Source organism: Lepus europaeus, chromosome 16, assembly GCF_033115175.1.
Source record: "Lepus europaeus isolate LE1 chromosome 16, mLepTim1.pri, whole genome shotgun sequence".
Classification (NCBI taxonomy): Eukaryota; Metazoa; Chordata; class Mammalia; order Lagomorpha; family Leporidae; genus Lepus; species Lepus europaeus.
Window position 1 is genome coordinate 47,521,966 of NC_084842.1, and position 16,820 is coordinate 47,538,785.

At 43.7% G+C, this 16,820-nt stretch overlaps 1 protein-coding gene across 1 annotated transcript in view; it reads right to left on the reverse strand.

Moving 5' to 3' along the window:
* The window catches only part of KIF13B (kinesin family member 13B), a 212,894-nt gene that overhangs the window by 120,786 nt on the left and 75,288 nt on the right, over positions 1-16,820 (reverse strand). The window contains exons 3-6 of the mRNA XM_062212673.1: positions 12,418-12,430; positions 7,162-7,222; positions 3,815-3,907; positions 1,931-2,111 (exon numbers count right to left, since the gene is read on the reverse strand). Of these exons, the coding sequence (XP_062068657.1) occupies positions 1,931-2,111; positions 3,815-3,907; positions 7,162-7,222; positions 12,418-12,430 (348 nt within the window). The remainder of the gene's footprint in view (positions 1-1,930; positions 2,112-3,814; positions 3,908-7,161; positions 7,223-12,417; positions 12,431-16,820) is intronic.

Here is a 16,820-nt window from a genome sequence, read left to right on the forward strand (position 1 = left end):
CCTCAAAAATCTTCACAGAGGTTAGAGTGCAAGAGAAAGTATTCAAGGCAGAGCAATAAAACGTACAGGGAAATGAGAGGAAGCAAGATGTGCACGCCTGGGCTATCCTCCACCCACCTCCATCCTTGTGCTCCATCTGACTTCCACGAACTCTCTCTCCAACTACACTGAACTGACAGATCGCTCCCCAAATAGGTCATTTCTTTGCTTCTCCATGCATTACTACAGGCTTTTTCCCATGCCTGAACAGTTGTCAGCTAATCTCTCAGTGGACAAATGTCTACTCGGCACAAAACTCATAAAGTCCCCTCTGTGGACGCGTCCCTTCTCCAGCCACAATCGCTCTCTTTGCTCTCTCTATTCTATCAGCTTCCCTACAAGTTATAAGCAGACTGTAGTACATTACAATTATTTGTCTACAAAACTTTCATTCTGTCCAAAGAGTTAAGACTTTCCTCTATCAATTTGCATGCTGCCAGGCATATAAGAATCACTCAATAAATGTTTGTTAAGTAAACTTTGTGAAGAAACAGTAAGTACCAATTCAGTCACCCTGTGAAAGCCTAAAGGTCATTACCTACGTGTACACAGACACACACGGCACTGGAGAGCACAGAGGTGGTTTCCCCTTGATCAAGCATCACTGAATCACTGCCTCTAAGATCATCTTCCCTGGATCATCTTCCTCATCGAAATGTAATTAAATGCCTCCCGTTGTCCCATGCCCTTTAAGCCTCAGCTCAGCTGGCTCTTCAGCCTTCCTCATGCTACTTTGACAACAGCAAGCTGCAGGCGGTCACCCCACTGTTGCAGTTCCTTAGAACTCTGCACGGAAAGGCTGTCCTCACCTGCCTCCCACTTTCCTCATTCAGTTCAGCTGTGCCTACGGAGTCACAAGAGCAGCTTCTGCTACTTCTGGGCCACCTCTCTTCTGAAGTCTATGCCATGAAATCATGGGCACTTTCTCCCCGGGAAATCTTTAACCATTCTCAAGACCAGGTTTCCTATCTGATTATACCTCTCCTCCATCTCACAGCCTATAGACAGCTGAATTCCACCTGAAATTTCTTGGTTTAAGAGTGGTTTAAACCTACCAGTTAGGCTAAATGACAAATTTTCACCAGCTATTTTTTGTCTGTGGCTGTGAATGAATCTGAGAAAGGCAGTATGACAAAAATGAGGGCACCTCAAGAAGTTTGTGCAAACATGGAGTTGAAAGCTAAGTTTCCTTTTGTGCAAAAAAATTTTTGAGACCCATGCATACAGGGAGGTCTTCATAAAGTTAGGTAAAATACCTACTATAAAAATCTGTGAATTTCAGAAATTTTTGCACCAAAATTATCTTTTCATTATATTGCCTACAAATTTTTATTTATTTATTTGAAAGAGACAGATAAAAAGAGACTTTCCATCTTATATTCATTCCCCAAATGCCCACAATTACTGGGGCTGGGCAAGGCTGAGTCAGGAACCCAGAACTCTATCCAGGTCTCCCATATGGGACAGGAACTCAAGCGCTTGAGCAATCACTGGCTGCCTTCCAGGGTACATATAAGCAGGAAGCTGGATTTGGAAACTGAGCCAGGACTTGAACCCAGACACTCCAATATAGGATGCAGGCATCCCGCACAGCTTCTTAACCAGTACACCAACACCTGCCCCATGTCCACAAACTTTCTCAAACACCTTTGTACATGTCTGTTCAACCACTCTTCTCTGCCCCTAAATTCCTCTCTTCATGCAGCCCTAAGTTGAAAAGCCCAAACCTGGCTGCTTGCAGGAAGTTATTCAACATAATTCAAACTAAATCACAAAGATAGTTACTAGATGATTCTCTAATAGAATTCAATGTAAAAACTTCCCTTAAGCCCATTTATTAAGTCTGCACTAGTCCATGACACTGTAACGCTGAAGGCTCAAGTTATTTTACCCTTTGGGATCCAGGAGATCTCTAACTTTCTCATTATAAATTTCCATGTAGGACACTTCTACTTTAAAACTCTGCTCTTCATTCTCCTCTTTCTGGGTTCGTTCAAAGAGGCTACTGCAAAGTCGTGGGATTAATCCAGGTTGGTCAGCTGTGCCCATCATGGTATAAGATTTTCCAGACCCTAAAAAATGAAAATCAGAGTTATTACTGTCTCTTTGAGATGATTAAATACATAACTCTCTCCCTGTTGCTTATAACAAATTACTAGCACTGAGTAAAATGCCCAAAATACTTAAAGAAATATACTCAAACATAATATACAGAAGTGTCCATATGACATACATGAAAGTCATCAGAAAATGTCCCTTAGAAAATTTACTGTCCTTAATTACATGTATGCTAAAAAAATGCCTAAAACATAAACTGGGTGGGTGGGTGGGGGCAGCGCTGTAGTGCAGTGGGTTAACACCCTGGCCTGAAGCGCTGGCATCCCATATGGGCACCGGTTCGAGACCCGGCTGCTCCACTTCCAATCCAGCTCTCTGCTATGGCCTGGGAAAGCAGTAGAAGATGGCCCAAGTCCTTGGGCCCCTTCACCTGTGTGGCAGACCCAGAAGAAGCTCCTGGCTTCTGGCTTTGGATTGGCACAGCTCCGGCCATTGTGGCCAACTGGGGAGTGATCCATCGGATGGAAGACCCCTCTTTCTCTCTCTCCTCTCTCTCTGTGTAACTCTGACTTGCAAATAAACAAATAAATCTTTAAAAAAAAACCAAACTGGGAAGATCCATATGACTAATATTGTTATCTCTGCTCCCACTCACTAATCATAGCACAAAAAATATGGGTTCTCACTGTGATCCCCAGAGCAAATTAACTTACTGCCCTTTGGCAACAGTGTGGAAACCAAAGAACAATCTTTTTCTATGATAAAACCATTTTCTCCATTGTAATAGAAATTCATATTCATTTAAAAAATTTTAAAACATAGGAATATAAAGGAAAATTAAATGATCATAGTCCTATTATTCCCAAACATTAACCATTGACACTTAATAATTCTTTTTTTTAGTAGCAGTGATTTCTCAAACATGCTTTTAACCACACACAGTGTTACTCTGGTCACTTGCCACTTCACCCTAAAACTCACAAACCACCTCCCACTGCGCAGGTCTCTCTTGACATGTGGCTTATTATGACAACCGCAACAGGCAAGTCTATGAATTAGCAATATCTGACAGGAAAGGACACTGGGGAGAAGAGCTGCTGGATCATCTGCCCGTATTTCCCAGCTGGTGAGTAGCAAGAGCAGGACTGGGGCACAGTCTGCTCAAGGTTGCTGCTCTTTTAACCACTACAAACGATGCTGCTTGAAAACATCATAAGTAGTGTTTTTGGTGAAGAGCAGTTTCCAGTTGGACAAGCTACACAGCATAAGATATAATCATAAAAGCAACTGGTTCACTTTTAATAGGCATTCTTTCCCTGACCACAGGGATGCAGAAGCTGAAAAGCTCCTTATCAATTGTAACCAAAAACAAATTAACAAATATGTTCTTTTAGGTCCATATTTCCCCATTATGATCCTTAAAGCCATCAAAAGCAGGATATACAGGCATGGCTAATAGTAAAGTTCAACAGTCATAGCTCTGTAATATATTTCAAAAGATACAACTCTACCATTGTCTTATGAGAAGATCAGGAAAGAAAAGAATCCTAAGCCTAATTTCATTACTCCCATTTTTAAAAAAAAAAAAAAAAACCCTATAGTGCTTCCTGACAAGGCAAATCAGAATAAATCAGCAACATGCTGCTTGGTAAACATGACAATTTCATCTTTGACTGCGAGCTGTGTGCTTGTGTGATTTCATATGATTTAACATTACCTGTCTGTCCATAGGCAAAGATGCAGGCATTGTAGCCATCGAAAGCATTCTGAAGGATGTTCTCCCCCAGGCACTTGAAAACATCATCTTGACCTGAGAGACAGAGAATGCTGTAAGCCAAAACTACATATGAACAATTAAAAAAATTTCAGCAATATGCAATCAGCTTAACTCCACACAAAATTTTTTAAGCTTGATAAATGCTCCCAAAGGCTTATGCCCTTCATTAGCACATGGGGGACGATCAGTAAGAATTTTCTTACAACACATACTTTATTACATCAGCACTGCAACACAGAAGGCCAATGAGCCACCTATTCTATAACCACAGATTAAAACATCTAGATTTACACTTGGGACCCTGGTGTACCTGACTTTTTTATATTCCACTCAGTATATGTTTTTATTCAATGAGTACCAGAGTTCAGAACAATCACATCTACAATATATACCAGTTAGGACAGGAAGTAACAACCTGGAACCTTCCTTTTTAAAAAAAAAATTTTTTTATTTGAGTGAGTTATATAGAGAGACCTTCCATCTGCAGGTTTACTCCCCAGATGGCCGCAATGGCTGGAGTTGGGACAGGCCAAAGCCAGGAGCTTCATCTGGGTCTCCCACATGGTAGCAAGGGCCCAAGCATTTGGGCCTTCTTCCACTGTTTTTTCCCAGGTCATTAGCAGGGGGCTAGATCAGAAGTGGAGCATTCGGGACTCAAACCAGTACCTATATGGGATGTCAACATTGCAGGTGGTGGCTTTACCCACTACGCCACAATACCAGCCCCTTCCTTCCTTCAGCTTTTAATCATGAACATCAGTAACAGGGCTAAGTTTTTTGGCTCCAGGCCAAATAAAATACATCATCATCAGTCAATAATTACATGTGAACCTCACTCAGTTTCAAATAAGGTATGGAAGGAGGGCGCTGCATTTTGGCAATGGCATTCCACTTTGTCTCAGTTCCTAGTTAATTAACCATACTTTTGATACTATAATGATTTATAAAGTCATCCCTGGGCCAGCCAGACCAAATAAACTAACTTTTCCAACAGCCGTAGTATGGCTCTTTGTCAGAACAAAAGCCAGTACAATATGAAGTTCAATATTTCAAAGGGATTGCTTATGGGTGGAAGTTTGACTCAGCTGTTAAGACATGATTGGGGCACCCGCCAGCCTCCAAGCTCCACTCCTGACTCCAACCTCCTGCTAAGGTGCATTCAGGGAGGCAGCGAGTGATGGCTTAAGTTTTTAGGTCCCCGTCACCCACACGTGAGATCTGAGTTGAATTCCCAGCTGCTGGCTTCAGCCTGGCCCAGGCCCAGCTACTGGCATTTGGGCAGTAAACCAATGGGCAAGAGATCTTGTATGTTTCTCTGCCTTCCAAATAAATAAATTTTTTAAAACATAGATTCTTGGGGCCAGTGCAATGGCATAGCACATGAAGCTGCTGCCTGCAGCGCTGACAACCCACATGGGCACCAGTTCGAGTCCCGGCTGCTCCACTTCCAATCTAGTTCTCTGTTATGGCCTGAGAAAGCGGTGGAAGATGGCCCAAGTCCTTGGACCCCTCTACCCACAAGGGAGACCCAGAAGAAACTCCTGGCTCCTGGCTTCGGATAGGTGCAGCTCTGGCCATTGTGGCCATCTGGGGAGTGAACCAGGGGATGGAAGCCCTCTCCCTCTCCCCCCCCCCCCTCTCTCCCCCCCCTCCCTCCCTCTCTGCTTTTTAGATTAATAAATATATCTTTAAAAATTAAATAAAATGATTCTTGGAGTAGACCTAATAGCACAGCAGGTTAAGTCACTACTTGGGACACTCACATCCCATATCAGAATACCAATCTGAATTCTGACAACTCTGCTTTCAATTCAGTTTTCTAGCTTCCTACCAGTATACCTGGGAAGGCAGCAAATGATGACCCAACTACTGGGGCCCCTGTTACCCATGTGGGAGACACAGATTGATTTCCTAGCTCTTGGCTTTGGGCTAGCCCAGCCCTGGATGTTACAGACATTTGAGGAGTGAATCAACAAGTGGAAGATCTCCTTGATTCTCCCTCCGTCACTCTGTCCCTCAAATAAAATAAATCTTTAAAACAAAAAATTGGGGCTGGCGCTGTGGCGCAGCAGGTTAACGCTCGGGCCACTGCAGTCATTTGGGGACTGAACCAGCAGATGAAAGATCTGTCTCTCTGTCTCTCCCTCTCTCAATCTGCAACTCTGCCTTTCAAATAAAACTAATAAATCTTTTTGCAAAAATGTCATAATAGGGGTCAGTGCTGTGGCATAGCAGGTAAAGCTGCCACCTGCAGTGCCTGCAACCCATAAGGGCGCCAGTTCAAGTCCCGGCTGCTCCTCTTCCAATCCAGCTCTCTGCTATGGCCTGGGAAAGCAGGAGAAGACGGGCCAAGTCCTTGGGCCCCTGCACCCACAAGGGAGATCCAGAAGAAGCTCCTGGCTCCTGACTTCAGATCAGGCAGCTCCAGCCATTGCAGCCAACTGGGGAGTGAACCAGTGGATGGAAGACCACCCGCCCAGTGCCGTGCCTCTTCTTCTGTGTGTAATGCTTTCAAATAAATATTTTTTAAAATGTCAAAAAAATAAACAGAAGTGTTTGCTTAGAAACAGACAACTTAAGCAGCTAGAGATAAAGGAAAGAAAAGGCTGTCACTGCAGTCCTCAATCCTCAATTTTTGGTGAGATGGGGCTTCAGAGTTACCTTTGAGGAGAATAATGGGATAGACTTCGAGAGCAAACGGAACATTTAGAGAAAACATGGTGTATGCCTCTCCACTACAGAGAGGAAGCTGACGTTCTGACAGGTGCGATGATTTACAGTGAGGAGCAGGGGTGGTGAGGATTCCAGCCCAGGCTTCTTTTTCTCCTGGCTGGCACTCTTCCTTCCTCGCACCACGGCCTCTCTAGATCCATCACAGTTATCGTGGGGAATCTAAATCCCTACCGTCTGTGTGCTCCTGGACGGACGGACAGACGGATGGACGGATGGACAGACGGACGTGTGTGTGTGTGTGTGTGTGTGTCTGCAAGAGAGATAGAGCAAGAACTGCCATTGTGCACCTATTCATAACATCATCTCATGGCAACAAGCACACAGTGCAATGCAATGTTTGGGCCCCTGCTACCCACATGGGATATTGGTAAGAAGCTCCCAACGCCTGGCTTCAGCCTGGCCCAGCCCTGGCTGTTATGGCCATCTGGGGAGTGAACCAGTAGATGGAAGCTCGCTCTCTATGTCTCTCCCCCTCTCTCTGTAACTCTTGACTTTCAAATAAAAATAAATCTTAAAAAAAATTTTTTTTGACATCATAGTTGACAGGTCATTACCTGCATACTTTTCTCTCACAGATTCATCCATGGACCAGAAACAATGATCATAAGCAAACACCTGTTAAAAAGGAACATTAGAGAATATATTAAGAACAAAACCCTATTATTACTTATGTTACAATAATGTCCTAATGTTAACAGAATTATTCAAATTAATGAAATAAAAACAACTTGCTGTAATGCAGTGGAAATTAGGGTATTTACAGCCCTACACTAACAATAACCTGTGGGTGATATACATCACTATTTTACATGGAAAACTATTCACAATGCTAAGTGGGAGGAAACAAGGTTATAAAACAGAACTTGCAATATGATTATACACACCCAACCATATATTTTATTTTTGCATGTTTAGATTAGTCATCTTTTTTTCTACTTTATGATTTTATATATTTTATGCACTTTTATAGAGAATAAAAAGATGCAGTTGGCCATTCATACTGTGGATTCTGCATCCACAGATTCAACTACTCATGATTAAAAATATTTGGGGGAAAAAAACTGCATTTGTACTGAAGTGTTCAGACTTTTTTACCACTATTCCCTAAACAATACAGTGTAATGATTATTGACAACACAGAATTTACACTGTTTTAAGCATTGTAAATAATCCAGAGATGATTTAAAGAATACAAGAGAATATGCAGAAGAAATCTGCAAATAGTAGGCCACTTTATAGGACTTGAGCATTTGAGGATTTTGGTATCCTCAGAGGTTCTGGAACCAATCTCTCATGTATACTGAGAGACAACTGTATTTTTAAATACTTCATTAAAGATGTTCACCACAGCAGGTTGAAAACAGCTATAAAACAGACTGTTTAAATTGTAGCGCATCCACATGTAATCTCTCATAGATTCAAGGGTACAGAGACATAATGACTAAAACTAACATGTTAATGAAAAAGTTATAAAATTCTGATACCATATTTGTACAAAAAACTACATACATACAAAGTAGAAAAAAATTACATACACATTAAAAATGATACTTCAGGACAAGTATTTGGCCTAACAGTTAAAATGCTGGTTAAGACTCCCAGATCCCATGGGGCTGGCACTGTGGCTCACTTGGCTAATCCTTCGCCTGCGGCGCCGGCATCCCATATGGGCACCGGGTTCTAGTCCCGGCTGCTCCTCTTCCAGTCCAGCTCTCTGCTATGGCCCGGGAGGGCAGTGGAGGATGGCCCAAGTGCTTGGGCCCTGCACCTGCATGGGAGACCAGAAAGAAGCATCTGGCTCCTGGCTTTGGATTGGCACAGTGCCGACCGTGGTGGCCATTTGGGGAGTGAACCAATGGAAGACCCTTCTCTCTGTCTCTCTCTCACTGTCTATAACTCTACCTGTCAAATTAAATAAATAAATAAAAAGATTCCTAGATCCCATATCGAGGCTGCTGTTACAATGCAGCAGGTTAAATTACCACTTGCAACACTGACACACCGTATCTGAGTGCCAGTTCCAGTCCTGGCTGCTCTGCTTGTGATCCAGTTCCCACTAATGTGCCTGGGAAGGCAGTGGAAAATGGTCCAGTACTTATGGTCTCATCACTCATGTGGGAGACGCAGATGGAGTTCTTGGCTCCTTTGGCCCAGCCTATCCCTGACTGTTGTGGGCATCTAGGGAGTGAACCTGTGGATATAAGACCTGTCTCTGTCTCTCTCTCATATAAACAAATAAATGTGGCTTTTCTTTAATGCTAACTTGTTGGCTCTTACAAATGATTTCTATTTGGATGTTTCACCTTATCACTACTGCATTTTTTCACTGATTTTCTTATTTTTTTGGATTTCTAGTAGCATTATATTTACTTGTTTCTGTTTTGTAAGTTTTTGAGTACAACTGTTTTACATTTCATTGAGCGTGCCCACTCTGGGGGATGCTGCTACGCTTCATGGTGAAGGTTTTCCTCCATGCCTTTAAATGTTAGTCTGCAGGGCACCTTAACTGGGAGTGTTTACGCCACAGTTTTCACATGGCTGCTGGTTTTTTCCTCTCCAGTGGCTCCCTTCACATGCCTAATGTATGTGGTTATTTCCATCACTAAGGTCTTCATGTTAACATAGATATCAGCTCAGTGCTGGTGGCCACTTTTTCAGCCTCTTAAAGCTTTCGTTCATGGAGAAGCCTCACTCAAATCAGCGTTCACGTAGTGTGTGCCTAGCTCCAGTCCTCAACCGTCCATCAGAGTTCCCACTGAGTCCCAGGTTTTCAATTCTGATAACATTTTTTTTTTTTTTTTTTGACAGGCAGAGTGGATAGTGAGAGAGAAAGACAGAGAAAGGTCTTCCTTTGCCATTGGTTCACCCTCCAATGGCCGCTGCGGCCGGCGCACCGCGCTGATCTGAAGCCAGGAGCCAGGTGCTTCTCCTGGTCTCCCATGCGGGTGCAGGGCCCAAGCACTTGGGCCATCCTCCACTGCACTCCCAGGCCATAGCAGAGAGCTGGCCTGGAAGAGGGGCAACCAGGATAGAATCCGGTGCCCCAACCAGGACTAGAACCCGGTGTGCCGGTGCCGCAAGGCGGAGGATTAGCCTGTTGAGCCACGGCGCCGGCCCAATTCTGATAACATTTCAACAACATAATTTTTACATCAAAGTTGCCATAAGCTGAACAATGAAATATATCACTTCAGTCTTACATATAGGATGATGGGACATACTGGTATTTCTTAAGAGTTGAATTTCAGTCACCTCCGAGAACCTCGACTCTAAGGCCAATGAACACACTGCTTCAGCCTAGCTCACTGCTGGTCCCTCAAGTTATATGTTGTTTTGAGTATGACAACATGACTTTAGTATTTTAAAATATTTCATCTGTCCCTGCTAGGAGTTAGCACAAGAACATTTCTGTGTGAACTCAGAAGGCTATCCGGACCACAGTATAAAACTTAATTTTCTTAAGAAACAGAATTAGATGAAAATGGCAAATTAAGTATACATGCTGATATTCTCTTCCCACCCAAAATTAACTCAAAATGGGTGGGTGCAGGTGACAGGCAAAGGGCCCAAACAGGAGAAGGGAGGAGAGGAGGGAAGGAACGCTTTGAAAGCAAGATTGCTTGCCTGTCCCTGGCTCAGAATAGAGAAATTCCTGACAAACAGCTGGTGTGAAACAGAGGGTAAGGGCGGCTGCAGGGAGACCACCAGGCAAAATGCTGGAGGAGGCTGCAAGAAAACAAGAGTTCCAGCACCTCACCAGGCCAGCTACGGAGGCAGGAGTGGATTCTGACAGGAACAAAGACGGACACTTTGACCAGGTAAGGATCAGAACACCCAGGTCTTCTTAACAACAGCAGGCTGGGGAGGCGACCGCCCCCTGCACGGAGCACTAGTAGGGAGGCTGGAAGGGAGGCAAAGCAGGAGCCCACCAAGCCCCCGAGTTGCCCACTCCGCTCCAGTGAGGCGGTGTACACTGCCTACGGTTCACAGCTTTCCAAAGCCTGCATGTGCCTATCGGTACTAGCAGCTATGGTGTTAGGAACCCTCAGAGAGCAAGGGGAGCAGATGAAGACTGGAGCTCAAAGAAGGTCCCAGAGGAACGTGTGTCAAAATGTCAGGTGGGGGCGCCTTTCCAAACTCCATTCGTCACCCACAGGGAGAATAATTACTGCAAGCTAAGCTTAAAGAAATGTGACGCTCAGATTTCGCCTCTTCTTATTTTATTTAATTCAGTTCTTAACAAGGCAAAGCAGAAACCATCTTGTTTCTTTTTCTGGGAGCTTAGGTCTCACTTCAAAAGTCCCATCAGCGTATGTGTCTATCAGCAATCAGGTTCTAAGTGGCATTCCACTTCTGTATCTTAGGGATTTCTTTAACAACTACATTTCTTATTGCCAATTCCATCAGAGAAGCTACCCCTAAAGTACCCATAACAATGGCTAAAACCACTGGGCTAGGCCATGTTCGAAGGAAACGGGTAGTACAACAGTGGGAATCTCGCAGCTCACAAGTTGAGGAGCTGAGATCTTCAACCCAGCTGTTGAGCAAATTATCCAGCTCCAAAGTCCAAGCTCTGTGACACTGGGCTAGACTAGCTCTACTCCAAGTACATGGAAAGTACAAAGCCGGGGGCTATGAAGCACTGGGTTCTCACCTACTAACAATACTAAACAGATCTGCGGACGTTTCAGCAATTTGGGAAATTACTACACATCTCCTCCAGCCAAAGATTTTCATACAGCAGGCAAGCCTTCTAAATAAACATTACTTTAAATTGTAAAACAAAACCTTCAACAGAGAAGAACTGTACATTCATTGTAGCAAATTCAGACAACACAGAAGCATAAAGTGAAAAATCCAAGCTCTCCCCTGCACAAGCACACGTCTCCCTAGAAGTAAGCACTATGTGAAGATGTGGCATTTATCTTTCTGTATATTTTAGCTAACACAACATTTTCTCTAAACACACGGACAGTTTTTAAATAGTCATATGATGATTTCCTCACATCTTTAATGCCATCTCCAGCCTCTGCTCTACACAAAGTACAAAAATGGAAGGAAAAAAAAGCACTTTTTACATTGAAAGTTTTACACAAAGAAGTTAGTGTCACATCCAATTAGTTTTTGGAAAAAAAAGTCACTCGGAGTTTAAAACAGCCATGTCTACATATATTTTAGCAAAAATAATAGAGAATGAAATTACAATGCAACCACAGTGTCTAAAACAAGAACAAAACCTCAAGAGTGTGGACAAAACTCAACTTCCTGGAAATTTCAAATAAATTCAGATACCGGTCAATTAAAAAAATACAGCACTTGTGCCAATTTCAGCACCCCTAAAATTCCCGAGACAGAACTGACCCACTCCACCCACATTTCTTCAGAATCTGGGTTCAAATCTGAGATCAGAGCACATTCTCGGGAGGAAGCGTGGCCGGCAGGGGTTTCTGGCGGCCTGGGAGTGCATTCCCAGCTGTCTCGGGATGAGGAGGATGAGCGGGCCGGGCAGCTCTGACCACAGTTTGGGACTACCAGTTCTGCGCCAGTCCGTGGCACAAAAGGAATCTGTGTTTAGTTGCTAGGAGACTGGCCAGAATTGGTCAAAGTGCAAAGACAGCTTTTCCATAAACCTCCAGGCCCTCCTATGCCAACAACCATCTTCGGATCTGTGAGCAGGCTGACAGCCTTTGTTACTTTTACAAAACTGACAGAGAGAAAATACTTCCATCTTTTAGAAGAAAACTATCCATATTTCAACAATGTGCATGTAAGATCTTTACAAGTAGCAGATAATAAACCAAGTCTCTTACCTTCGGCTGGGCCCTGAGTTCCCAAAAGAGATGTCACCATTCACATGAAAGAAAAGAGAGAAGGGTTTTAAAAAGAAAAGAAAAACAAAGTTAGTTTAGAAAATTCTTTTCAAAAGGTAAACATGAACATTTGCAACAAAACAAAAATATTATCTTTGAAACCAAACAGTCACGTAAAGGATAAATTCATGTCATTAACTAGTTAGGTAGGGTACTAATTATAGAAAACTAACTTGTGTCTGTCTGGTGGAACGAAAACTATCTGAGCACTGGATAATTTCAAAAGTCCTAATAGTTTTGCTTTATTCATTTTATTCATCCTTATATATGTCTATTAATATTGCTTTCAAAAATTTTTATCATGTGATTTCACTTTAAGTAGTTTTCTGTCTTAGTGAAGCTGCAGTGTACTCTCTTAATCTGTACAGGCCAGCCCTTCTGCAAAAAATGAATTGAGTTCTAAGAAAAAAGGTTAAACTAGAGGAACAACCGAGTTCTTGCCAGTGAGCTGCCACTTCCTGCGTTACTCACTGCTCATGTCCCTGCGCTCACTCAGGCACTGCTCTCCCCGCCCCTGAAACTCCTGCAGATTCATCTCTTCAAGGCACAGAAATTTAACTCAGTGTGCATATCCAGTACAATTTGGAGGTACTTCCAAACTTGGAGAAAAACAGGAAGTACCAAGAACTGCCACAGACCTTCAGTTCAAATTCGCCACTGTTAACTTTTCCAGGATTGCTTTCACTCTCCTGGCTCCTGCCCCATCTATCTTTATACACACACACACACACACGCACACGTATTGCTTTTTTCTCAACCATTTCATGGTACCTTGCAAACATGCCCCTTAAGCCCTAAACATTTCAGGATATAATTCCTAAGAACAATGATGTTCACTTACATAATCACAGTGCAGTATCAAAACCAGACAATGGGAGAACAAAGGAGGAGCCAGCAACGTGGCAGAGTGGATTAGGCTACCACCTATGATGCTGGCATCCCCTAAGAGCAGCTGCTCCACTTCTCATCCAGCTCCCTGCTGATGTGCCTGGGAAGACAGGAGATGGCCCAAGTGCTTGCGCCCCGTCCCTGGCTTTCTCCTGGCCCAGCTCCAGCTGTTAGAGCCATTTGGGGAGTGAACCAGCAAACGGAAAACCTCCCCTGCCGCTCATCCCTGTAACTCTGTCTTCCAAAAACAAACAAAAAAGCAAACAAACAACCCAAAAGAGGAAGAAAAAAGGAAGAAGGACAAGGACAAGGACAAGAACAACAAAAGAGGGGCCAGTGTTGTAGTGCAGCATGTTAAACCACATCCTGCAATGCTGGCATCCCATACTGGAGTATCCCTTCAAGTCCTGGCTGTCTCACTTCTGATCCGGCTCCCTGCTAATGCACCTGGACAGGCAGCTCAAGATGGTCCAAGTTGCTTGGGTCACCAACACCTACATGGGAGACCTAGATGGAGTTCTGAGGTTCTGGCTTTAGCCTGGCCCAGCCGTTTGAAGTGAACCAGCAGAAAGACGACATCTGTTTCTCCTCCCTCTCCCTTTGTCTACTTTTTGAATAAATAGATCTTTAAACCGATGGGGGGGGGGGGGGAGCAGCAGCAGCAAAGTACTTTCAAAACCCAAGTGAAATAGTAACAATAATTGGTCCTTCTTTCTCAGAGGTTCAAAACTCCAATTTCAACCTAAAATTTTAAATGGTACTGGAAAATGCTCATCTTCTGGTCCCTCTGTCTCATGAGATTTTCTTCTAAAAGAAATTTAATATTTATTTATATTGAATTATTTTAGATGAGGGCCGGTGTAGTGGTGCAGCAGGTTAGGCTGCTGTTCACAACACTGGCATCCCATATTGGAAACACCAGTTCAAGTTCCAATTGCTCTGCTTCTGATCCAGCTCCCAGCTGATGTGCCTGGGAAGGCAGAGGAAGATGGCCCAGGTGCTTGAGTCTCTGCCATCCAAGAGTCCCATGTGGGAGACCCAAATGGAGTTCCTGGTTCCTGGCTTTGCCTGGCCCAGCCCTGGCTATTGTGGCCAATGGGGAGTGAACTAGTGGATGGAAGATCTGTCTCTCTCCCTGCCTTTTGAAAATGTAAGACTTTTTAAAAAATTATTTTGGGGGCCAGCATTGTGGTGTAACAGGAAAAGCTGCCACCTGTGACACTGGCACCCCTTATGGGTGCTGGTTTGTATCCCAGCTGCTCCATTTTCAATCCAGCTCCCTGCTAATGTGCCTAGGAAAGTAGCAGAAGATGACTCAGGTGCTTGGGAGCCTGTACGCATGTGAGAGACCCAGATGAAGCTCTTGGCTTCGATCTGGCCCATCCCTGGCCATTGCAGCCATCTGAGGAGTGAACCAGAGAACAGAAGATCTCCTTCATTCACTCCTCCTCTCTGCAACTCTGCCTTTTAAATAAATAAATCTTTTTAAAAAATTATTTCAGGTAAGAACACTAAAATGCCTCAAACAGTCTAGCAAATGAGTGATACCAATCTAATAGATTTTGGACTACTATCCAATGTGGATAACATGTGAGGGAAAATCATTTCTCTAGAATAAGATATGAAAACATATCCCTGGCAAAAAGACTCATGAAATCCTGATGGGGTTCCTGACACAGCCGTCATCCTTTCATCCTTTCCAGGCAAAGCAGAGTCTCCTCGATGCAGATGGCTTAGCTATAAACTCAGCTGGAGGCAAGAAGAGAGCAAGCATGCAGGAAATGCCGCAGTAGCCCAGGTACATGGCATGATGGTTAATTCAGTTCTCACAATATGCTATCTTGCCAGATGCTGTTGTGATTCCAGCTTTAAGGCTCAGAAAAACTAAAGGAACTGCCCAACACCGTGATAAATGGTCACAATCTGGGTTTCAAAACCAGGACTTGTCACTCCAAATCCCTGATCATTTCCCTCCCACACTGTCCAAAACAGTCTCGACGCAAGAACCTGAGTCACACATTAACAAACACTCCTGCTAACAATATTTCCACATGCACTGATTTCCTCTGTCCTAATTATTAACCAATTAAGAAAAATTACCACTTGGTGCTTATGCTGATGTATGTTCACTATTCACTGTGTTTATAAAAACTCCACTTCTAGGAGAAAAATAGTATTTTAAGTTTAAGAATTTTTATTACAAAACCACAGCTCTTCCTAAGAAACCACCCACAAACACGAAGTTCAAAAATATATGACACATAGCAGAAGAATTCAGGAGACTAACCTGAATTCGGATATCATAATAAAATCAGAAACAAACCAAAGAATTAATTACTGAGCTAACTTTCCAGCTAGGGATTCTGTTGGCCACAACAGTAAAGCTCAAATAACCTGCACAGCCAGGGGACACTCACAGATGTAATTACAGCTCTGTACAGGAATAAATAAGTAAGTTAGTTAAACAAAACCTTTTCAAAATGTAGCTGCAACTCAATACAGTCATGCCTCACTTGTCCCGAGAACCCACTTAGAAACCTCAGCTATCCACATCGGTGGAGATTCAAGAAGCAAAGAAAATCAGCTCCTGACTAACCAAGACACAACTCAAAGCACAAGCACTAAAGTCTTAATTTTTCAGCTGAGTTATTTTTTGTTATTGATACTGTTGCTGATTAACTTCCCTTAAGAATACAAAGGCTTGGGCCGGCGCCGTGGCTCACTTGGTTAACCCTCCACTTGAGGCGCCACATCCCATATGGGCGCCAGGTTCTAGTCCCCGTTGCTCCTCTTCCAGTCCAGCTCTCTGCTGTGGCCCGGGAGGGCAGTGGAGGATGGCCCAAGGGCTTGGGCCCCTGCACCCGCATGGAAGACCAGGTCGAAGCACCTGGCTCCTGGCTTCAGATCGGCAAAGCTCCAGCCATGGCGGCCATCTGGGGAGTGAACCAACGGAAGGAAGACCTTTCTCTCTCTCTCTCTCTCTGTCTCTCTCACTGTCTAACTATCTGTCAAATAAATTAAAAGAAAAATACAAAGGCTTACAAACAAAACGAAAAAACAGCACAAAGAATGCCTGTATACCCTTCACCAAGCTCCCCCAAATGTTAACATCTTACACAACCACCCTCACCATGATCAAAACCAGGAGGCAGGTTTCATGGCGCAGCAGGTCAAACTGCTGCCTGGGATGCCCACATCTCTTATCATACCTGATTGGAGTCCCAGCTACTCTGTGCTTCTAATCCAGCTTCCTGCTAATGCACCTGGGAGTCAGTGGATGATGGTGCAAGTACTTGGGTTCCTGCCTTGTACATGAGACACCTAGATGGACTTCTGGGTTTCTGGTTTCGGCCTGGCTTAGCCCTGGCTGCTGTGGTCATTTAAATGGTGAGCTAGCAAATGGAGAATCTCAGTGTTGAACCCTCTCCCTCTCTGTCACTCTGCCTTTCAAATAA